Raw genomic sequence first — 25,089 nt, 5'->3', positions numbered from 1 at the left:
ACTGGAACACAGGAAGTTCCATCTCAACATGAGGAAAAACTTCTTCACTGTAAGGGTGACCGAGCACTGGGACAGGCTGCCCAGAGAGGTTGTGGAGTCTCCTTCCCTGGAGATATTCAAAACCCACCTGGACGCCATCCTGTGCAACCTACTCTAGGTGATCCTGCTCTAGCAGGGGGGTTGGACTGGATGATCTCCAGAGGTCCCTTCCAACCCCTACCCTTCTGTGAGTCTGTTCCTTTTTTGCTTGTTTATACATATGAACATATCTATTTGCATAAATGAATGTAGTGACTCTTTGTAAGGATTTTATTAAATTTAGTATACATTATTCAGATTGAGAAGATATAGAGTAGTATGACCCTTTTATTTTGAAAAATCAGTATACTGCCATTTTGTGAGGGTAGGGAGCCTGCATTTGGAGTATTGACAAGAACTTGGTATAAGCTATTGCTCCCACTGGTTATTTCTTATCCTTCAGCACCCAAGAACGTTAAATAAAATCCCAAACAAAATAACAAAAAACTATAAACAACAGACAACCCTGCCACGCTCTCCTCAAGGCCCATCTTGAGGTGACGGCTAAAACCTGAGGTGTGAACGGGACAAGAACCGCCCGGGCCACTTCTGACCCCGGCACCCAGGAGAACGGGCGGCCGTTACGCGTAACGCTTATCCTCCTCTTGCCGCCAAAAGACGAGGGCGGGCGCGTGCGTGCCCCGCCTCGCCCCGCCGGCAGCTCCTCACGAAGCCCCGCCCCGGGGGCAGAGCCCAGCCTCGCCGCGACCTACTTGTGCTCTGGCGGGGCGAGCCCCAGGCCAGAGGAGGTTGGCGGGGGCCATGGCGCACCGCAAGGGTTCCCGCAGCCCATATTACTTCTTCGTGCGCGATCAGCTGCCCGAGCTGCAGCGGCGCGGGCTGCCCGTCGTCCGCGTAGTCGACGCCGTTCCCTACTGCTCCCAGGCGTGGGCGGTGAGGGGTCCTGCCGGCCGCCCCTCGCCTCTCTGGCGTCCTGCGGGGGGGGGACGGCCTCGGGTTAACGCAGTTTAATGGCGGGGAGGGCAGGAGGGAGGCCCGCGGCGCCGTCCTGCTCCAGCCGCAGTGTGCCTGGGCCGTGGGTTACATAGCAGTTTGCCTGCCCCTTGGTGGTGGGCAACCAGCACCCATCAGGTGGATCTGTGTGGTGCCCCTCTGCAGGTTATGTGGGGGAGGAAATGTCAGCATGGCCTTTCCTGGAGGGTGAACTAGCTGGTGGCTCAGCTGATGTGTATTTAGTGGTTGAAATGGGCATCCTGTGTGGCCTCAGCTGGTTCTAGCTGAGAAGCACAAGCTATGCTGCCCTCCCCTCAGCTGCAGGGGGGCAGCTCTGGATTGCGTATGATGGTAGTGGCATCCCTGGCTGGCAAGAGTACCTTTGGAAGACCTCTTGTTTGTGGTGGGGCAGTGCTAGTTTGCCCTCTGAAGGTGCTTCAGAAGCATGTGCTTGCTAGGTGTTTTAAATCAAAGCTTGCAGCTTTGTTAGAGAAAAAGCTACTGGAAACGTTTGAGTCAATGTTAGCAGTTCTTGCCAAGCATTGATAATGTCCCTTAGAAATGCACAATTAATTTCTTACATGCAGTTTGTTGGTTTGTGGGACTACTAGAAGGAAGCAGTAAAAAACTTTTTTTAACAATTCATTTTATTTCAAGTTGCTTACTAAGGAAAAAAAGATGGTATATACAGAGAAGGCTCGTAAGTGGAATGAAAAGAAAAACCCTCAGAAGACAGCAAAAGAGGTAAATGCTGAGAAAGGAACACCCTTCAATGTAGCTAAATAAGAGGGGGAGTAAGTGGTATTGGGGTTTGGTCAGCTATGGAAAGTCATCTGCTCTCCGTAGCCTCCAGCCTTTGGAGGTTATGGCTGCTGCGGTTGTCCATACCATTATAAAGGTTAAGTGGAAATTGTTCTGGTTTGAATTGAGGGTGAGAATACTCTGTACCATTTTAAATTAGCACAGCTTGTCCCTATGGGCTCTTTTACCAAGTAAAATGTAGTTCTCTAACAACTTAGTTTTATGTTTAACAATATTTTGCAGTGACTGACTTTTTTACTTCTAAGACTAAATTGGTATGACTTCTGGTGATAGGTTCATGTTCCTTTTGCTTCATGGATATCCGTAATTTAGGTGTTTCTTGTCTGATGGCTTGAAACCACATCTTGATTTGGTATTCTTGAGTGGCTGTGTGGTGAACCAGGTCAATGAAACTTTGCAACATATGCAGAAAAAGAATAATTATACCTTGCCATTATTTTTTGATTGGTTTGATTATGGAGAGAATAGTAACGCTATGGTGGAGGACAAAATCCCACAATGTAGAATTAAGCAGTTACATTAAGCTGAATGTGCTTGCTGTCAGCAATAGCATGAAATGGATCCCTTCTACTATTTACTGTCTTGAAAAGGGGGGGGGGGGTGTCCTTTTTTTCCTTTTTTTTTTCCTTCTATTTCTCCCTCTCCCAGCAGTTCCCTGAAGCATAGTTTGCTTCAGAGTTTGAATTATTTGAGGTGTCAGAAAGCTTAGTTAGTTCCAGTCTTGGTTGGCAGCGTAAAAACTTGTGTGTCAAAGCAAAGAGCCTGATTGAGTAAATGGGTAATAATGCATTTACAGCTTCATCCCATATTGCTAGATACTGACTATGAACTACGAATTACTGGTGAGGGTAAATTTTTAGGAGTTTAAAACACACAATGCTAGAGAGAATGATGGGATGGTCATAGTTTGGAATAACTACTAAATCTGGGTCAGGTAATTTAATAATCTAGACTAGTAGGGAGATGTTTCTGATTTTGTGGGCCTACTCGTATGGAAAAGAGCCATTTAAAACATGGTGTTAAAAATCATTGTGTTATTTAGCAGGCTAGGGGTATGTAATTAATGAAGTTCCGTTTTCATCTATAATGGAGAGCTACATGAAATGACAAGTCATAAATAGAGGCTTCTGTATTTCCTTCCATAAGCGGTAGCATTTTAGAAATCTGTAATCAAGGAAAGGAATAATTGCTTTACTGAAATAAAGAACATCATCCTTATTGCCTGTCAGTGAAAATAGGGAAGTGTGTATGTATGAGATTGTGATCTTTATTTAGTAATCACACCCCTGTGCATAGGCAGCTACAGTTATTTTGTGTAGTGAAAGGTCTTGGTCTTTTGGAAATGACCTAAGCTTACTTGGATGAGACTAATTCCTCATTTTATTTTAAATAGTTCAACCTGATAACAAACATTGACTAAGGTGGTCATCTGGAGTTAGCGTACCTAGATGTGGATATTATTCCCAATGTGGGTCTTGAATGATTGAATTCTCTAAGTCTGCCAGGTTTCTCTTCCTGTCCTCTTAAAAGTTTATTGTTCATGCATGGATTTGCAGTGCTTCATGGGCACATGTGCTCCTCTTACTTGCTCTGTGCCAGAGCAACCTGATTACTTCCTTCAGGCTTTATCAGCTTTTCATCAATTCCATTCCTAGTCAAAGGCAACTAACGTGTGTGCCAAACTTTATGAAAAAGTTTATGGAAAAAGTTTTGAAATTCCAATTTGAAAAGTTCCTTGCCAGTGTCAAGTGGTTGAACCTATCAATCATTTTTAAAATTTTTTTAATTACGTTTTGTAAATTCAGCTGTAGTTCGTTCCAGTTGTAGCAAGTTGACCAAGGTGCTAAGATACCTCTCTCTTTTGTCAGAAGAGAAATCTTGTCTTCCCAGTCTGCAGGTACCCAGGCATTTGTCTGTAAACTGCAGGCTTGTTCCACCTAACCATAACTGTTAGTAGACATCATATGTTCCTCTAATAGAAGGAGGTGAAGGCCTTTGTTGGGGGTTAGTAGACTCTTCTGACTTTTTTTTAACCTTTTTCATCTTTTCCAGACCCATAATCTGGCTCATCCAGTTCCTGCTTGTCTGACCACAAAGATGTCCAGTGTTACTTCTCTACCAGATGCCTCTGCTATGTCTTGGAAGAATGATCAGGGTATAGTAATCTTAAAGCAGTTGATCCTGATAGATAAAAGCTTGCCCTTTGTAGATATTCTCAATGGTACCTATACAAAGGCTGTTTATGTTTCACTAATAGCCATCTGTTTCTTTGTTTTAAACTAATGGTCTACTGCTCAAAAAAGGTCTTTTGTAGTATAGAGGGAAATCAGTGCAAATGTCCCTTCCCCCCCCCCCCCAATAATTCTATCCTCTGCTTTTTTAGCTTGATAGGAGTATAGCCACTGATAGGGTCTTTATGATTATTTCAAGGTTTTTAAGAAAAAGGTAATTCTTCAACTCCTACGTTTATGGTTTACAAGGCCCGATCCAAGTTCAGCATAAAAGAATTCTTGTACCAATTATAAAGAGTGAAGAGGGTTAGATACCAAAGTTCAAAATTTGTGTGGTAGAGGTGTTAAATAAAATGATGACCTGGCCTCTTCAGGATAATAAAAGGGGGGATATGTACTTTGCTAGTGCTTTTATAACATCCTGGCTTGCTTCCTTATTGAAAGAACTCTTGAAAACTAAATGTTTCTTATCTGTACCCCCTCTTCGAATGGATGTTTTGATTAGAATTGAATAATGAACACATCTGTAATCTTTTCCCCATGAATATTACATTATTCTGAAAAATGATAAATGGTAGTGCTTACAAGGTAAGTCAGGCAGCCAGTTAATATAAGCTGTATCTGCTGTGTGGTTAAGTTTCAGCTCCAGCCTTTTACCTAACAAGTCTCTTGAACTATTTTCGTGTTGTCATGGTTATGGAGGGGCAGGAAAGAGTAGCTCCATAAAAAAGTGTAATACCTGTTAGCGTCCTCTTTGCCAGAGGTCATGCTCCCCTGTCATTGTGGTGCAAATCTGATCAGGTTGATCGTGGTAGCTTGAGCTGACACAATTGATACATAAACTGAATGAGAACGATAATGGTAAGGGGTAACTGAGACTTATTTTGTGATGCTGCTCCTTAATGTTTCTCACTAAAAGTCCTGTAGCTATATCCTTTTTTTTTTTTTCATAAGGAGAGCAGTTCAGACTCAGGTAAAGGGAGGTATCTTTCCTATGACCCCACAGCTTGTAGAGTTTAAGACCCATGTAAGAGAGCACCAGCATTCAGGCTTAGGACAACTGGTGTTAAATGCTGTAAAGTCTGGCATACAGCATTGTTTCTATATAAAACCAGTGTGTTGGTTTTGCGTGGCAAGGTTTTGGCGGGGGGGGGGAGCTACAGGGGTGGCTTCTGTGAGAAGCTGCTAGAAGCTTCCCCTGTGTCTGACAGAGCCAATGCCAGCCGGCTCCAAGATGGACCCGCCGCTGGCCAAGGCCAAGCCCATCAGCACCTCTGTGATAACATATTTAAGAAGGAAAAAAACAGCGCTTTTGCAGCTGGAGAGAGGAGTGAGAAGATGTAAGAAACTCTGCAGACACCAAGGTCAGTGCAGAAGGAGGGGCAGGAGGTGCTCCAGGCGCCGGAGCAGAGATCCCCCTGCAGCCTGTGGTGAAGACCATGGTGAAGCAGGCTGTCCCCCTGCAGCCCATGGAGGGAGGATGAGGGGGTGTAGAGATTCCACCTGCAGCCCGTGGAGGACCCCATTCTGGAGCAGGTGGAGGCACCTGAAGGAGGCTGTGGCCCCGTGGGAAGCCCATGCTGGAGCAAGCTCCTGGCAGGACCTGTGGATCCGTGGAGAGAGGAGCCCACGCCAGAGCAGGTTTGCTGGCAGGACTTGTGACCCCGTGGGGGACCCACGCTGGAGCAGTTTGCTCCTGAAGGTCTGCACCCCATGGGAGAGACCCACGCTGGAGCAGTTCATGAAGGACTGTAGCCCGTGGGAGGGACTCCTTGCTGGAGCAGGGGGACAATGAGAGGAGTCCTCCCCCTGAGGATGAAGAAGCGGCAGAAAGAACATGTGATGAACTGACCGTAACGCCCATTCCCCGTCCCCCTGTGCTGCTGAGGGGGGAGGAGGTTGAAGCCGGGAGTGAAGTTGAGCCTGGGAAGATGGGAGGGGTGGGGGGAGGTGTTTTAGGATTTGATTTTATTTCTCATTCCTCTACTCTGTTTTGCTTAGTAATAAATTAGATGAATTCCCTCTCTAAGTTCGGTCTGTTTTGCTCATGACGATAATCAGTGAGTGATCTCTCCCTGTCCTTATCTCAACCCATAAGCTTTTCATTGTACTTTTTCTCCCCTATCTGGTGAAGGAGGGGAGTGATAGAGCGGCTCTGGTGGGCACCTGGCCCCCAGCCAGGGTCAACCCACCACAAAAGTTATGCATCTCTATTATTTAGTAGAACCAGTCAGATTTTTTTGATGAGGGGCAGAACTTAACGGTAAGGATTAAATAGCTACCTTAAACTTCAGGGAGAACATGATGTGACATTCATGAAGAGAAGGGTTAAGGTGTATTGTGAAATATTTTTCATAGTTGGATGCTTTTTAAATTAGTAAATGATAAATTTATTTCTTAACATTTGCCTTGGGTATTCTTGCCACCTTCTTTGGGAGTTCATTTAGTGGAGGAAAAGCAGTCCTTTTAATTAGCAGACTTCTCATCTCCTCTTACCCCAGAAGATTATTACCAGCTCATTTAACTTGTGTAAGTTACTGAATTGAGCTTGTGAGGCTGCTTTGCAGTTGCTGATTTTGTTTCTAACCTTATTTTCCTAAAGAGTGAAGAAAACTATCATAAAAAGGAATAGTTCCTGTTGGATTCCAGGCTTCTTAACATTCTTGTGGGGTTGAGGTTTTATTTATTTTTTCAATTGTTTGTTGTTTTTTTTTCTTCCCCTGATCTCTGCACATCTATGGAAGGTGTACCAGGACTACCAATATGCCTGACTTTTGCATAAGTATTAGTTGCCTTGTTGTCTCAGATACAGAGAAAGATCTGTGTGTTTTACTTGGTCATTACTCTACTTACTCATGTGGTAAAGTGTACCAAAGCTTTTGCTGGATGAGGTAAGGCCAGGATGCCTTGCTGTAACCTCTGGTGGCTCTTCTGAAAAAAAAAATAAAATTTTTTTTTCCTTTTCAGCTGTGATTGCAAACATCTTCTACTTCCTGAACATTTACAGCCATGGCAAGCTGCCATCCCACTGTGAACAGCGCTTCCTTCCTTGTGAGATTGGGTGTGTCAAGTACTCCATACAGGATGGCATAATGGCTGATTTCCATCACTTCATAGATCCAGGTGAGTTCCAAGGAAGGGAGACAAGAAGTAGTTCATCTTGCTTTGGGGTGAGAGGGAGGCTTCCTAGTGTCACTTAATGCTGCCCAGATTAGATTTCTGGTATTAAGACAGGTTTATTTCTTTGACTATAAGTGGTTGGACTTCTGAAAATATTGGAGTTGATTGTTTCTGAAGAGATGGACTTAAGCATCAGAACCGCCTGAAACTTCAAAGAGGGTAGAATAAATCCAGGAGGACCTTCAGATGTTTGTGGTTTATGTTCCATGCCAATGAAAAACATGTTTGTCTTGACTGGACGTAAGCACAGACACATTATACAATATACTTTGTTTTTTAAAATGCATATAACTGAAAATAACTTTCTTGAAATTAGTTGTGGTTCTTGTACCAGGCCACAGGGGAAGATGAAGCTGTTCCTTTCTGAATGTGAAACTATGGTGTATAATTGAGAGTTAAGGATCTGTCATTGTGGATGTTGGATGATGATTGTTCTATTTCTTCTGTCTCCTCACTCTTCTGCAGAAGTACCACCACGTGGTTTTCGGTACCACTGCCAGGCTGCTAGTGAGTATCAATGGAGAAAAAGAATGGTATGCCAAGGTGTACAGTTTTAGACTCAGCCTATGTGATCTGTATCCAAGTGTTTTGTAAGTCTACAATTTCACCTTCGGGGAACTTGTCAAATTTTGAAGAGAAAGGAGTGACAGAGCAGCTCATTGCAGTCACCTTTTATATGTTTCTTGTACCCACAAATGGCAGAGCACTTCATCCAAAATGTTTGGGTTTTTTTAATGGCAGTTATTTGTATTCTGTCTTCCTTTTTTAATTCAATAATAACTGCAGTATTCTTAAATGGGACAACTTTGTATGGCTTTAAATGCTTTCAAGCCCATCTGAGCAGTCATTTGATAGTCCTTGTGTATATCTTCAGCATGATGTGCTAATTCGTAATAGGGTAACTCAAAGATAGTAGTTTGTATTTAAAAGTTGTGTGTTGCAGCTTTACGTATATCAACAAAGTTAAAAGTGTTTATACCATTGTTGTGTCTGGCTTGGCCTGCCTTGTTTCCCTTGTGACTCTCAAGTAATGTTTATAGATTCCAGTTTGTTTCTGTTGGGACACCTCCTTCCCTTGTGTACAGAGGGAACAAACTTGGCCCATGTTTTCCAACATCAAATACTTAGATCATGGCTTTTTTAAAAAGGGGTAAGTGTGTGCGTGTTTGCTCACAGCCCAGACCTGCCAGTCTTCTGCTGGCAGAAGCAAGATTTTGATAGCTTAATCACAGACACTGCTTGTAGAGAAGAGGAGGTGTGTGTGTTTGTATGTATACATAAATGTATATAAAAAGATACAAAGGAAGGGGGAACTGTATCATTTAAGGAAATGGGACTTCTCATAACTTGGGGGGGTTTTCTGCCCTCCCCTCTTCCCCCTTCATTAGGTGATGCCACTCATAAGATCCCTGTATCTGGATTTCATGTTTCACGTACTTGTTATGCGGTTGTCTTACGGGAACTTCTTGAGTTTGTCCAACCAGCCAGCGGTGTTCGGCGTCACTTTTACTGCAGGGTATGGTCAAGGTCAAAGTAAGATGCTCTAAATCAAAACATCTAATTTCACTTCTGTTAGATGACTAAGGAGATACTTCACTCTAAAGCCTAAAAAAAAATGTGCAAATGAGTGGGAAAAGACACTCTTTTGCAAAGTTTCCCAGTTCCCTGCAGGAAGAAATGGCCCCTAGAAGCCAACTTTTTTATAAAGCAGAGACCTGATTTTCTGCCTTTTTTTTTTCAGCCTGCACTTCTGGCTCTAGTCTACTGATGAACATTTCACTTGGTCTCTGACATTGTTTAGACTTAGGTTAAGTGCTCTTAAGATTGAGTTAAATTGATTGTGCTGAATAATAGTCACATAACTCTGCTTTTATAAGGTATGTTTTTATGTTTTAATGACTCTTTCCCCATGAGAATACCATACATCTTAATTTTTGCTTAAGTTTCATTTGCCAGTGATCAAAACAAAATGTTAGGATTCAGAGGTGTTTAAGATTCATGACAGCTGTATTACATTTTGATTCCATTCAAGCCTAATGTTAATCCTTAAAAAGGTGGGGAGGGTCAAGATCTTGGGCTCCATCCATAAATATAGGACTCTGAAGAAATACACATGGAAAAAATACCTCACAGCACTTAACAGAGATATCTGTAGTATGGGTTACCCTTTAACCTGTCCCTAGACATTAGCCCAGAATTTCTCCTGGGGTTTGGTTGGAAAGAATCTGTGTCATTTGGTTCTTCAAGGTAATTTTCAGGAAGAATATACATTCAGTCCTACAAACATTGAATTTTGGTTTAGAGGTGACTTTTTCAAACATAGTCAGAAGTCTTGCAGATGTCAGAGTTATATACCATACTTCAATGTGACTGGAATTTTCTTTCCTCTAGTCTCATGACAGATTCCGAATTAACTGGTGTCTCAATCGAATGGCTAGCATAACAGGTGGGAAATGCATCATTTCTGGCCTTCCTCCCCCCTGCACCCCCCCCTCCCCTGCCCCAAGAAAGAAGGCTTATGTAATCATGGACAGCTGTATTTGAAAATCTCTGGTTCTCAAAGGTTTCATAAAAGCTGATACTGATAGCTAGAACTATTTTGCACGCTTCTCCCTCTTCTTTTCCTCCCCATCTGTGACAGTAAAACAGCAGCATGATCAGCTAACTGGCTAATGAGCACATCCATAGAATAACATAAAGTTTCTTGCTCAGGCAGTTAAAGGAGCACTAGAGTGAGATTACTGTGAAGGTGAGTGTATGGCAACACACGGGAAAACGAACAGCTTCTCAGGAGAGATGACCCGCAAGTAGGATACATCATTACTGAAGTGGAGAAAATTAGGGGAACATAGGGTGACCCACTTTGCTAGGAAGCCAAATTTTATTAAAACCACTGGTAAAATAGTTTATTAAGGTTTACAAGAGCTTTGATGCTCTGGTAAGAGGCTGGGCAATGAACAGGGGCTGAGAAGTGAGCTGAGCAGAATATTGATTGACACTTTTGTTCTTCTGACCTGGATTTTCTCTGAGCTATAGGCATTGAGAGCCATCTGGAGCTTCTTGCTGTAGAAGACCTGGTAATAGAACTGTACCAGAAGAAATACCAAAAGGAGCCATCCAAGACTTGGGTGTGTAGAGAACTGGATGTCTTTCTGTGGGATTTCTCCAGTAATACCAGGTATGTTGGGGGGTTCTTTCTGAAAATGTTTATTAGCCTGATGTGTCTTTGTGCCCTACATACAGCTTATATGCTGTTAGGCTAGAATGTTCTGCAAGCCTTCTAACCAGAAATGCTTCTTGTCACATCATGTGTACAACCGGAAATGAAAAATACTTTTCTGAAAGAAGTGTAAAGATAAATGGCTTTTTAATTCTGAGTCTGAGGCCTAATTGAGGAAGTGAAAAATGGGAATAAAATACATGGTGGTATTTAATTGGAAATTGTAGAAGTGAGAAGATTCGGACTCTCTTAGAAGTGTCATTTGGATGGGACCTGGCTGTTCTTATACATCAAATGCCTAATGCTGCTACTGTGATAAGGGACAAGGTATGTTTGCCAGTGGTATAAATCAAGTTCTCAAGCATAAGCATTAAGCTAGATCCTATGTTGTGGGGTTTTTTTCTTCTAGAATGAATGTTCTTTATTACACATCTGGAATCCTATTTACTTTGTAGGATTTCTATGCTTTTTTTTTAAAGTATCTTGAATCCTTTCAGATTCTTCTGTGTTTGTACAAAGAAGTGGTATGCAGCTTGTGGTGTTGCAGGAGACTATTTAGTGATGACGCAGTTACCTTAGAAATATACTTTAACTTTTCCACTGATACTGGTTTAAGTAAGAACCAATAATTTGATTTTAAATTTTAGCAGATCTTTGAATTATTCTTGGAAGTCTGCTTACAGTATGGATTTTAAAACCCATTGGGATATAATCAGTCTCACTTTATCTTTTTACGGTCAGGCAGTTTTCCATTTTCCATGACAATCTTCACACTAGAGGGAGACCTTAACAAGAATGGAAAACTGCGCTTTAAAACACACATTTGGAAAAGAAAGTGGGGATGCTTCTACTAAGAGGAGCTATTTCACATTAATGGGAAACTCTAAACTGTTACCTTTAAATTCTATTTGTTTCCTGGGATTCTCTTTTCTCCCTTCTCCCCCCCACCTCAGCATGAAGCATGCTGCCTGTCAAGCATGTCTTTTAACTCTGCATAAACCACTTACAGGTTAGTTATTGAATACTGGTCCTCTGTGAAATTTCAAAGCTACTATATGGTCACTGAGACAAAAAGATAGCATCTTTAACATTTGTTCCTGTTCCTTCTGACCAGACCAACTATTCATGTTGATTAACGATGTAGATGCTTCTGAAATAAAACCTGAACTTAATTTCTTGTAGGTGCAAGTGGCATGAAGAGAATGATATACTCTGCTGTGCTTTGGCATCCTGTAAGAAAATTGCGTGAGTATTGCTAAGGAGTTATCTGCAGTATGATGACTTTTTATTTCGTTAGGTGCACGTATTTATGGCTCTGGCTTCTCTGACTGCCTGGAGCCCTGTGGTTCTAGATCTTGAGTTTTATTTCTTCCCTCCACCCCCAAGATTTTGTTCTATTTGTAACTTTCATTGTTTTTTGTATGGCTTAGCAATATGCTGTAATCTAATGTGATTTCTGTGATAGTAATGTCTATTGCTCTATAGTCATCCCTTCACTACCACCACTTACTATTGGACAGTTGAGCAAAGTGTTAATTATGTTAGAACTCCCTGGTTTTCTTCAGAGGTTTAGTATACCTGTATTTGATGAGAAATTCTCAGTATATTCTAGTATATCTCTACTTTGGAAACTTTTATACTGCCTTACGTATAATGTAGATACAGAAGGTTCTGTAATGTTTTTGGTGTGGGGAAAGGGGAAGTAAATAGTTGGGGAAAAAAGGAAATACTATTTAAGATTTCAGTCAGTAGCAGTAGTAGCACTTTGAGAGATATAATAATGAATAGTCTTTCATTCAAAAAAACCCTCTCATTATATACTGCTATACCTTGCAAAAAAAAATGTTGCTTTTCACAGTGGCTGTGTTTGATAGTGTGGGGAAGCAGTTGTTTGAATTTCATGTAGAATAGGCTGGTGGTCTTGGAAGGATGCGGGGGTAACTATTTAGCTGCTGTGATAATGTCCTTCTGCCCTCTGTTATCTGCTCTGTGCATCTCAGTCTGTGGTTGCTTTTGTTTGGGCAGTTGAACTAAAAATGCTGTGCTTCTGTACATGAGCATTACAGCCCTCTTAGCCAAGCTTTTCTTTTCTTTTTTTTCTCAAATCAAGTTATTGCATCAGTAAATCTTTAGCTGGTGTGTATGGAGTCTCACTGACAGCAGCACACCTGCCTCTTCAAGACTCTGATTATGGTGAAAGCACAAATACCAAGATGGTGATACTGGATGCTGGACGTTTTCAGGTCAGATTCTTTAGACTGGTATCCTGTTTTATTTCTAGTTAACTCAAATGTTCAAACTTGACAATTTCAGGCTAGCTGTTTTCTGTTTGGATGCTGTCTTTTGTGACATGTATTGGGCAGACTGATGAAAGAAAGATAATCACTAGCTGGGTCATTTCTTGTGATTTTTGACCATAGTTCATAGGTTTCATGGATAGTAGTGTATACTGCATTTTAGAAGACACATTATTTTGAATGTTTATTTCTTAATACAGAAAATGAAGGCTGAGGGTTCTGGATGTGACAGACATTTCGCTTCTCCAAGTCAGGATCAAGAGTTTGTCCCTTCTAATTGTGAGTTTGAAACTTCCACATTTGTAAGGGGAAAGAGGTATTTAAAACTAATCTAGTTGCTGATTTTTCAAATTTCTAGGCTTAGATGTTGCCTGTCAGTGGCATAAAGCTTAAACAGCTCTGCATGATCTGTGCTTATACCTGCATGTGGAGTTCACTGAATTTTTGAAGACACAAAGAGCTTCCCTTTTCTTACTGGACATAATCTTGTGGTCAAAAAGATCTCTCAAATTTAGATTTTCTTATAAATGTTGCTCTCTGATTTATACCCACTTATTTTTCTGCTACATGAAGTCCGTTCTCATATGCATAGGTGCTTTGAGGCAGGGCCATCTTTAAAATACTCTCCTTGCTCTTAAGTCATTATTTGTGCAGACTCAGCTGGTACTTGCTGAAAGTATTCTGTTATAACTCAGTTTTTAAAGACTGCTCATTTAAAGTCTTCTTTTTGGAGACAATTTTTTTCTTAATAGAAAGCATGTGAGCTCAATTTATTTGGGCAGTTCATGGCTAATCTTCAGAGGAGCAGAATGAAGTTTGCAAGACATATAACTGTAGGAATTCTGAATTTGTAGCTTATTCTCTTGCATATAAAATACACGCTGAATTCAATTCCAAAACTGTTCCAACTATAAATCATGAAATCTTACATGGTCTAGGTGTTTGTAGAGGACAGAACCCCTGTCTCTGACTTCTTGCAATAGAGATATTGAATAGGTTCAGCTCCGCTGCATATGAAGAACAATGCCATTAATTTATGTAATTTGCATACTGATTTGATTTGCAAACTGTATTTACTTTAATAGGTGATTCTCCATGTGGTGTGAAGACTTCCCTTTATGGAACAACTACCGTGCGAGGAAGAGGAATTACTCGATTGCTGAAAAGTGCCTCTGATCTATCCAAATCTTTCAGTAGCTGAAAATCATTTTTACATCCAGGACGTCTGTGCATTCTGATTTTCCTTGTTTCCCTAAGATAACCAGCAGTTTCTCCAAACTGCAGTTTTTCATCTTACGTGCAACCCTTGACAGTTCAAGTTCTTGTTAGAATGATAAGACTATTGACTGGATTTAAATAAGAAAAAAATCTTGCTTGTTATCTACAGGAAGACTTATGTCGAAGGGACCTGGCAGTGCCATCCTCTCTTTAAAAATATATGCCATGCTAGTTCTGTTTCAGAATGGTGGAGTGCAAATTCAAGATCGATTAGTCAATATCATTGGGTTAGAAGAATTCTTTTGTGGCCAATGTGACTTTAAACAAGTGCTTTATTTCTTCCTTAACAACCTCCTTCCCCTTTTCTGTTTGTGAAAGAGAGAATTTCAGTGTATAACAGTCTCTCCCCAAAAGATGATGGGGGGGAGCATTGAAGGTACGAAAGGCACTAGGGGTATTAAAGGTATAAGAGTCTCAAAGGTTTCCTATAATCTGTCAGTTTTAGCCATGAAGAATTAGAGTGGTCATTCAAGGCAAAAAAGCAGACTTTTTATAAAATATCTTAGATGGATAAATTTGCCACCACATTTCTTCTATTAATGTTGTTTTAGAGGCACAGGCTATATGCATCAGGAACAAGTACAACATAGATATTTTTTTCCTTTGCATCAGTTTTCTCTCTAAAAAAAGCATGTCACTCAAACTTGCAGACTGAAAAGGAGTGTAGGTCTTACGGGTTTTTTTGGAAAGGAATGTCAAATTCAAACTGATATATTAATCTGCAGATATAATTTCACAAGTTTAGTCAGTCTGGGTAGATACCAGGCATAATTATTTGAGGGCACGTAAAAACTGGGAGACAGTACAACATATAACTGAGAAGTTAGATGTTCCATTTTATGGAGGTACAAGTCTTGGAAGAGTCTCCAAAAAGTTTTCTGTTATCCAACCCTCATCTTTAGTCTGTGTGTCTAAGCAACTGATTCTCAGAAATAAGAGCTCATTTTTGGTGGTGTGTCTACATTTTGTTCCAATAGAGGTCCAGTTGTGAAATACTATTTCCATAGCAACTAACTGTGAGAAGATACTTACTTCATTCCTTGTAGGAACTGAAATTCAAAATTAGTAGGTCATTCTTTTGGATAATGGGGGGGAGGGGAAAAAGCCAACCAAACAAACCCCAAAGCTCAACCAAAATAAGGGGTCAACACATTTATGAATAAACTCAAGCATTCTGATCAGTAGGTCAAAGGCCAATTGCTGGTTTAGTTGGAAGCCTGTTACAGTTGCTGTACAGCCAGTTGAAGCCCTTCTTCCAGTATTGCAGGATCACTGAACCATTTTGATGCCTCTTACCTAACAGTTTGCTTATATTACTGAATTTTCTTTAATTATTCTGTGTTTCCTTCCTTTGAGACTGTTGTTATACCTGCTAAATTTTGCCAGATAAGGGACAATAAACCTGTAAGACTGAGATTTATCAATGAAGCATCTGGGAACGTTGTAACAGAGTAAGAGTGCATTGAGTAGAGTTGAGTTTTTTCTTAACTGACAGCCATTGCTGCATTGACATTTCAAAACATACAGAACTGTAATCTCTGAATTATTTTCAGAGGTTAATGTTGCAATAAAAGTTTCATGTTTCAGTTCTTAAGAAGAGAAATGCAGAGTTAGGGTTCCATGGCATGCCTGTATCTTATCACCTGTACCTTAAAATAGTACATAAGCTGTAGAAGACCTAGTTATGTGCTGTAGGCAGTGGGTTGTTAACTAGGGCAGTAACTGTTTTACTGTAATAAGCAACAACCTGTGGTGGCTTTTGTAGTGAAAACTGTAAGATCTATATAATGAGAATGAGTACACTAACTTGATGTTGCCCATTTAGTACTATTATTCTGCATATACTGAGGGGAATCCCTAACAGCTATTGAAGGATGATAGAAAATTCTTTCATTTTGGAACTCTGCTTCCCTGGCTGTTTTGCAATTTGAAACTCTGTTTGATTTCTTGAAAAATAAATTCTGCTTAATAAGCACAATACAGTAATGCTTCTCTCCTTTAATGGAAAAGCAAAGATGAGGGGAAGATGGTGACTTAAAACCTTATCATACTAAAGTGCAAGGAATGGTGCTGGTTAGGCACAAACTGTGGGTCAGAATCAGAACAAAATTGTCCCCAGTTGCATGACAAAATTCTCAAGGGGAAAGAAAACCAAGTGAAGGCAGAATGGCCCTTGAGCAGAGTTTGAGTGATGCAGCCTGGAAGTTTTTAACATGTACTTTCCATATGGTAAAAAGTAACAGTAACTATATGGGTGTATAGGCATCATGCAAATTGAACTGTCTAAAGAGTTGTTTTTGTGAAGGCGACCTCTAACAGATTCTATCAGACCTGACTTTCTATACTCCTATTAATGTAGCTTGTTCAGTCCCGTGTCACTAATGGGTAAAAGTCATTCTGCTTTTGCATACGCATTAGAAAGTTAGTAAGTATTTTTGTTCTTGTTATATGAGTAACTAGACAAGTTGTTGAATTGTGCCTTACTACTCTCTAGGTTTTGGGTAGGAGAACAGTTGTCTGAGGGTCATGAAAACACAATGGACTCTGATAATTTTGCTGATCCAGTCTATGACATCAGTATATTAACCTGTAATCATATATTCTTTTACATTCTATTCAAAGAGTATATAACTGATACTGAAAAATAAAGCATGTTCATGTAGAGTAAGCAGCAGTTACTGCTTCTATGTAGTAGAAACTGTGAATTTCACTGTTACTTGTGCATTTCTGTTTTGTCCACCTTCTCCTGTCAATAAGCTGTAGAAACTAGGTATGCAGAAGGAGTTCCTATTGACCACTGTCTCTGTTCCAGCTAAGAATATTCTTATCAATACCTTGCATTCTGATTTAGCAGAAATGTTCTCTTAAATATATATATACTGTAGATATAGTAATACCTGGTTTTGATGTCTTTAAGTTAAAATTTGTTTTTGAAGGCTGATCTTGCCAGTAAAGATCAAGGCATTCAGTCCTTTGACCTCCTCCTTGTCCTTTATGACCAGGTCCCCATTCCTATTCACATGTACTCACAGAAGTCCTTTTTGTCACCCTTCATGTGCTTCACCAGATTTAGCTTTGAGTAGACTTTGGCTTTCCAAACCCCATACCTGCACACTCACACAGCATCTATTTCTCCCAGATCATTTATCCCTGCTGCTACCTTCTGTATGTTTCCTTTTTATGTCTGAGTTTTGTTAGGAGCTCTTTGGTCAACTTATGCTTGTTCTCATGTTTATCTTGGAGGTGGTGACACTTGAAAAATCAACAAGCTTGCCTGGACCTCTCTTCAGGACCATATGCCATGGGATTCTTCCAAGCAGATCACTGAACAGGCCAAAGACTTCTCTCCTGAGGTTCAGGGTTGTCATCCTGCTTTTTTCCTTCCTCTTAGGATCCCCAACTCCACTATCTCATAGTTGCTGAAGCTAAGTTTGCACCCTAGCCTTCACATCCCTGACCAGTTATTTCTTGTTTTTAAGTATGAGGTCCAGCAGAGAGCACATCCCCTCCTTGGCTCCTCAATCACTTGTATCAGGAGTGTCAGGCTTCTTACAGTTGTCTGAAGAAGGACTCATGTACTTCTTCCTGATAAGGCTGTCTACAGGAGACACCCACTACAAGGTCACCCCATGTTGGTCTGCCCTCTCTGTCTAAATCGTGAGCTCCCAGCTGGCTTGTCGTTGATCCCCAGGTGGAACTCTGTGCATTCCAGCTGCTCTCTTACATGAAGAGCAACTCTCCCTTCTCACCTCCCAGGTGTGAGAAAATAAGCTGGACAGTAAGTGATGTGTGGGAAGTAAAGCCATGTAATCTCTTTACTCCTGAGGCTCGTAGGCTCAACACTTGTGCCACTTGCAGGATCTGCATTATAACTAGATAAACTATCAGTATTTGCTGTGTGTAAATTAATCTTTATTACACATTTAGCAATATGTCAGTCATCGAAATCTTGGAAGGCAGTCATTTGGTGGGGATTTCCTGGGTGGAGGATGTGTCAAATATTAGGTGTTGGATTTTGCTGTTCAGGTGCATGTCAAACTGGAGGAAGCAGTGCTGTGTTCCTTGAGCAAAAGGCACAGCTGATATTCATTCCACTGGGTATGGTCTTTGCCTACCTAGAGGCAGGTTCATGCTGAGTCATAGCCAGTAGAGAACTTGCTTCCATTTCAGGGACTCTGGGTTTTGAGCTGTCACAGTCAGATAGTGTTGTGCTGAAGGTGAGATTCTTCTGAATAAAAATTGGTGTTGGGTGAATGAAAACCTGTATTCAAGGAAGCCTTGTCTGGATTTTCTTGCAAAATAGCTATAGTTTTCTGTTCCTGATATCTTTAAAAAAAACCCTGCATAATTAATACAGAGGGATTGTGCTTTTAGACCTGTTAGTTGAGTTTAAAAGTGCTTTCCCCTAGCAAGAATTTCAATCTTTCCCCCAAAATTAAGTGATTCAAGTGTATGTGTGAACCTGAATTTTTAATTTCTGGTTGACAGCTAGATGTATGTGCAGCTGACTACAAAGGTTTTAACATCTTTCCATTTGGCAGAGTAAATGTACTGTAGTGGCACAAGGAAATAAGAAGTTTGTTATCTAGTTTCTGCCCCCTTGATGTTGTCTGCAGGATTATCATCCCTCACTTCCACCCTAGAATGAGCTGCCAGGTAATTTTTATTGCAATGATTCAGTAAAATGAAGAAATTGGCAAACACTTTTATTAGTCTAACCCTGTATTATCTCTGTTCCCTCACTTTTTCTTCGTTCTGTCTTAGAAGCTCCCACATGCTTCTCTAATTACCATCTTCAAATAATTCCCTCACTCCCTATTGAACAGGTGAAAGGCAGGAGAGAGAAGTTCCAAATTCCTTTTATGTTGGGCTATAATAAATTTAGTAATAGATCCAATGCATCCAGAATTAATCTTGATGGTTTGGTCATCGTACTGTGAAGTTCTTCATATAGAAGACTGGCCTCAGTGTCTTTCCTGGAACAGATGATACAAATAAATAGGAAAGTAGTGCTGTTACTCTAGCAACAAGAATTGTGATATAATTAACTCCTGTCTGATCAGTTCTGAATTGTGCACTAGACTCAATCTTGTAACATGCAGTGGCAGCACCAGCTTTTGTGTCTGTATAATACTGGAAGTACTTCTCAAAATCCTGAGAAGAGGAAGGCAGTGAGAGCAGACCTTAGGGGTTGTGCAGGAAATGCATAGGGGTGGAATCCCTGGGGGGGCAGCTCTGAAGAATAAGGCAGTTCATTAAAGTTGGCAGTTCATTAAGAACAGTGTCTTCCAAATGCAAGAACAGTCCAAGAGTGCAGTTAGATTGATGAAGGGACTGTCTTGTCTTGACTTGACAGGGAACTCATGGCTGCACCCTAGTCCTAGTGCAGTGTAAGGGAAGTAGAAGCAGGTGTAGGGTACAAAGGAAGAATCCACAAACACTGGCCAAGCCTGTAGGCATGGTTTTTGGAAAACCAAAGCTCACCTGGAGTTGATGCTTGCCAGGGATCACGCTCAACCAGAAGAGCTTTTATGACTTTGTTAAGAGTAAAAGACTGAACAAGAAAAAAGTGGTCCTGTTGCTGAATGATGTGAGTGATGTAGTAACATGGCTGGAGTAACAGGTAAGGCTGAGGTACTCAGTACCTTCTTTGTTTCAGTCTTTACTAATAAGGTCTCTCAGATCTCTATACTCAGGGAGGGTTCAGGAAGAACACCAGCAGTGGATGAAGATAGTCAGGGATTACTTGAGTGTGAGTCCTCTTGGAACAATTTTTTGGGTATGTGAGGGAGAAGAGGGGACTGGGAACAGTCAGAGTGGATTTGCCAAGGCTAAATCATGCTGACCAGCCTGAATGCTTTCCATTATAGAGGTTTGTGAATAAAGGGAGAGCAGTAGTGGTCATTTATCTTGACTTCAGCAAGGCTTTTCAATATGGTCTCTCATGGTATGCTTGTATCCAAGTTGGGATGTTAGAGTCTAGATGGGTGGACAACCAGATGGGTGAAAATCTGGTCATACTCTGAGTGGAGGCCAGTAAGAAGTTGGGGTACTGGAGGAGTCCATACAATGGCTGGCTTAGTGTCTTTAGCAGTGACCTGGAAGAGGTGATGGAGTTCACTCCTGCGTGCAGAAAACACCAAATTGGAGTGATGAGCTAATATGCTCAAGGGCAGGACTGCCATACAGAGGGACCTGAACAGGCTGGAGGGGTGAGCTAATAGGAACCTTATGAAATGCAGCAAAGTCCTGCACCTAGGAAGGAAGAACACCTTGCAACAGTACAGCCAGGACTGGCAGGAGAGCAACTCTGCTGCGGAGAAAGCCCAAAACTAAAAGAACAAACAAACAAAATTTGGAAGGTGAAATAGGAAGAAGGGTGTTAATGAGAATACTTGCCTTGCAATGTGTATCAGAGGTCTGGGAATCCTGACTCCTTTCTATCTCTCTCCATGCTTCTCCTGCATTATGGTGACCTGTGTCTCCAGTCAGGTCATCTGTCACTCAAATGATAGCTATTTGCTTATGTGTTGGGTTTGCGTGGCAAGGTTTTGGTAGCAGGGTGGCTTCTGTGAGAAGCTGCTAGAAGCTTCCCCTGTGTCTGACAGAGCCAATGCCAGCCGGCTCCAAGACAGACCCGCCGCTGGCCAAGGCCAAGCCAATCAGCACCTCTGTGGTAACATATTTAAGAAGGAAAAAAACAGAGAGCGCTTTTACAGCCGGAGAGAGGAATGAGAAGATGTAAGAAACTCTGCAGACACCAAGGTCAGTGCAGAAGGAGGGGCAGGAGGTGCTCCAGGTGCCGGAGCAGAGATCCCCCTGCAGCCCGTGGTGAAGACCATGGTGAAGCAGGCTGTCCCCCTGCAGCCCATGGAGGGAGGATGAGGGGGTGTAGAGATTCCACCTGCAGCCCGTGGAGGACCCCATTCTGGAGCAGGTGGAGACACCTGAAGGAGGCTGTGGCCCCATGGGAAGCCCATGCTGGAGCAAGCTCCTGGCAGGACCTGTGGATCCGTGGAGAGAGGAGCCCATGCCAGAGCAGGTTTGCTGACAGGACTTGTGACCCTGTGGGGGGACCCACGCTGGAGCAGTTTGCTCCTGAAGGTCTGCACCCCGTGGGAGAGACCCACGCTGGAGCAGTTCATGAAGGACTGTAGCCCGTGGGAGAGACTCATGTTGGAGAAGTTCGTGAAGGACTGTCTCCCGTGAGAGGGACTCCATGCTGAAGCAGGGGAACGATGAGAGGAGTCCTCCCCCTGAGGATGAAGAAGCGGCAGAAACAACATGTGATGAACTGACTGTAACCCCCACTCCCCGTCCCCCTGTGCTGCTGAGGGGGGAGGAGGTTGAAGCCAGGAGTGAAGTTGAGCCCGGGAAGATGGGAGGGGTGGGGGGAGGTGTTTTAAGAGTTGATTTTATTTCTCATTCCTCTACTCTGTTTTGCTTAGTAATAAATTAGATGAATTTTCTCTCTAAGTTCGGTCTGTTTTGCTCGTGACGATAATCAGTGAGTGATCTCTCCCTGTCCTTATCTTGACCCACAAGCTTTTCACTGTACCTTTTCTCCCCTGTCTGGTGAAGGAGGGGAGTGATAGAGCGGCTCTGGTGGGCACCTGGCCCCCAGCCAGGGTCAACCCACCACAGCTTACAACATTCAGTAGACCTTTGAGTTCCTTGGATGAAAAGTGCCTAGATAGGAATAACTCTTAAAAGCTAAGTGACTGATATTAGGAACAAATAATGAACACTTTTTTTCCCCAGTAAGCCATATAGTATATTGCCTTCAGAATGTTATAAGCAAGTAAAAACGTGAATGTGAATGGAAATAATTAAAGCTGGGAAGTGAAGGAGCAGTGTAGTGGGGAGATGTTCCTCCCCTTTAAACACAAGAGGGAAATGTAGTATAGTCCTGGCTAATGTAAATGCTTTGAGCAGTGCAGGGTAAGCCAATTTTTCAAATTATGTGCAAGATTTCTGTCTACTTTTCATTGGGTTGCTAGACTGATGAGGTGGACTTCTTTGCTTCCTTTATATGCTTCACTATACAGTAAATGGCCTGTTGCAGCTTGCTGAGGTAGAGTCAGAAGGAAAAATGGCTAATTTTTAAATATCCTCTTGGTATGCTTGCCAAAACAAATCTTGCTAAGTAATAATGTATCAATATCTTACTGTGGTGGTGGTTCCACTAGGGTAATGGGTCTTAGCAGTCTTGCAGATAGGAAAATGGTTTGGTGATGGCTTAAATCCTTGTGTTAAAGTGTGTGAAGGTTAAATCCATGAAATGCTGTTCATGCACAGATGAAGCTTATATGTGCATATTCTTCCATGTGAATGTTGAGCGTAACTAAACAGTAATTTACTGTAGCCTGTGTAAAGGGTAAAGTAGGAATTTACTTTTCTGCCTGGTCATTCATTTTATGCCTGCTTTTCCCGCCTTTTGAGGGAAGTGAGTATTAAAGCTGGGTATATATACGTTAATTCTTTGGAATTAAGTATTCCTAGCTTTTCCCATCTTCCCCCCAAATACATTAGTGCTGTTTTGTTTAAAGTTGTGGGTATACAGGCTCTTGGAATTATTCCTGCTTCAAAAGGCATATAAGACACACAAGTAATTCATTCAGTCACAGGAAAATGTTGGACTAAGATAGGAATTTGAATATGTGTATTTCTGGCTGACTGAGTTTAACAAATTGGTTGGGGAAAAACACATGTAGTATTCTGATAAATACACAACTTCCAAACTGTTAGTCTTACTAAAAAAAAAAAAAAAAAAAAGGAAGAAACCTCTATAAGCAGTGCTGAAATATCTCAGCCATCTCTCTATGTCCTATTACTTAGTTTATTTCCCAGTGTAGAACTGAGCTTAGTGTTGCAGAACGTAAGTAGTTCTGTTTTAATGGTTGTCAGGTTTGACACTCTTGCTTTTTCCCTGCTAGTTCTTATGGAACCTGCTTAGAGAAAATTGAATTCATGGGTTTGGGGGTCATTATGTAATCTCTTCTGTCTTTTGTGGCTGGTTTCTTCAGATAACTTAATGCATATTTGCTAATCTCTGTTTTTCTTTAGGCTTAAAATGACCAATGTGCAAATGTTACTTCAAGACTTCGGCTGACAAGCTGCAATTGAGCTTCACATATCCTAAAAGTTGAAGAGTGTGGGATAGGTAACACAGTGTTAAAATGGTTTAGAGGCCAGAGCCCATTTCTGGCCATATATACTTCTGATAATTGTCAAATTCTTTTACTGGTCGTACCAGTTAAGATCTTTGAGATCATTTATCCCTCAGCAGAAGCCCTCTTCAGCCCAGAGTACAGATGTATGTGAGGGAACGGGAAGTGCTGACTAATGCCTGTAACATTTATAGCAGAAATAGCTTTTGTTTCATGGTAAAAACTTGTTACAATGCTAATTAGAGAATTTGTATTATACTTGCTTGTACAAAAGAGAATAAAATACATCTCAGCTCTGTTTCTGAACTATGCATCTTGGGTTTTATCTGCCTTCAGTGTTTGTGTGCAAAATTATTTTTTTAGTCATTTTTGCAATGTTTTGTCATGCATCTAAACTAAGCATAGGAACAGATCCTCAGAGTGTGTTGCTGAGTTGCATTTCAGGTTGTTCATTGCCAGAGAGATTTGGGGTTGTATGTACTTTGTAAAGAGCTCTGGTTGTTGGGCTTTGCAGTTGTTATTAGTACACGTGAATCATATGTTAAGTACCATGTAAAACAAAGGCAGGCAGAAAACAAGCCAGAATAACAGTTCTGGTAGTCTAATTTGCATAATTCAAAAGCTATGAAATGCTGCCCATGTGTAGGAGGATTGCTGGTTCTTTAAAGTTTTTTGTTATAGATTTAAAAGTAACTACTTGGGGGTAAAGGGTATATGGGAGGCATTGCAGGAAGTTTCTGAAACTCCTCAAGTAAAAGATGCAATAGAGAGCTTTGAAAGGATGAATATTGTAGTCTAAGTCATTTATTGAACATGTCTTTCTTTTTTAAAAAAGAAAAAGCAAAACCACCAACAGCTCTTAATTAGCTTTAATATCACACTGACAGTCTTTTGGACAAAGACAGTCCATTCTCTTCCAAAGATAAGATACTAGTGATGGGAGTTCTTTCCATATTTGCACACATTTTGCACATACAGTGCTTCTGATTAAATTGTTAAAATTTTGAATAAAAAGGTACTTTGCTTTCTCCCCCCCCTTTTCTTTTGCTTCTTTTTATTAAAGATGTACTTGCCATGTACATATTCTCACACTGTCATTTTTTCAGAAGCAGTAACAGGAGCAAAAGACTATTTCTGACTTGCCCATGCAACAGTCAGGAGGAAAGGATAATGTAACAAAAATTAGTATTCAGGAACTCTCTGAGCTGGAACTCATAAGTTCGGGAATCTGACAGTATATAGGCTACTAGACTGTTTCTAGAGCTTATCAGCTGCCAATTACAAATCTGTCTAACTTCTTACCTTATCTATTCCAGTAGTATGCATTGCTGTTCCAAACAGGAGACTTTCATTGGTCATTTGTGATTTTTCCATATTTTTATTTATATGTGTGTGTATAACATACACAAAGAACATATTTAATAAAATGTCCTTAAAAATCAGTTTGCTTTGATCTGCATAGAATAATTTATATAGTGGACTATGCTGTAAGCTGTGACATTTGCATAACACCATAAACAAGACCACCCTTCCTCCATGACTTGCCCATGGTGACCTTGAAGCCTTTTGGGGATACAGCAGCAACTCTGTTGTCTAGGTAGATCTGACTTGTTTCTTTTATTAGAAAGTAGGAAGTATAGAAGACTAGTTATTTTTGGATGACTGGGTGAAACAGTGCTTCACGTGCATTTTTCTGCCTGTGAGGTTATGTATTAGTAGTCATTGTATGTTAAGCACTTTTTTCTAGGGGGAGAAGGATGAGAAGGCAGAGCCATTAGCCTTCATTTTATTTAAAACAAAAACCACCACACAAAACCCCAAAACTTTTTGCAGTAAGAAAGAGGGATTGACTTCTTTTC

The 25,089-nt window shown here is 41.1% G+C and overlaps 1 protein-coding gene across 1 annotated transcript; it reads left to right on the top strand.

Moving 5' to 3' along the window:
• Nucleotides 1-785: 785 nt before the first annotated feature.
• On the top strand, nucleotides 786-16,037 carry MAEL (maelstrom spermatogenic transposon silencer). The gene is made up of 12 exons (XM_075768749.1): nucleotides 786-972; nucleotides 1,690-1,776; nucleotides 3,907-4,009; nucleotides 7,053-7,208; nucleotides 7,731-7,772; nucleotides 8,654-8,781; nucleotides 9,657-9,711; nucleotides 10,302-10,443; nucleotides 11,668-11,730; nucleotides 12,596-12,728; nucleotides 12,983-13,061; nucleotides 13,868-16,037. The coding sequence occupies exons 1-12, from the start codon at nucleotides 841-843 to the stop codon at nucleotides 13,981-13,983; spliced, it is 1,236 nt and encodes a 411-aa protein (XP_075624864.1). The 5' UTR covers nucleotides 786-840; the 3' UTR covers nucleotides 13,984-16,037.
• Nucleotides 16,038-25,089: the final 9,052 nt, after the last annotated feature.

This window comes from Balearica regulorum, chromosome 1 (genome assembly GCF_011004875.1).
Source record: "Balearica regulorum gibbericeps isolate bBalReg1 chromosome 1, bBalReg1.pri, whole genome shotgun sequence".
In the NCBI taxonomy this organism is placed as follows: domain Eukaryota; kingdom Metazoa; phylum Chordata; class Aves; order Gruiformes; family Gruidae; genus Balearica; species Balearica regulorum.
Note: the sequence above shows the minus strand (reverse complement) of the source record. Positions and strands in the feature narration are given on the sequence as shown.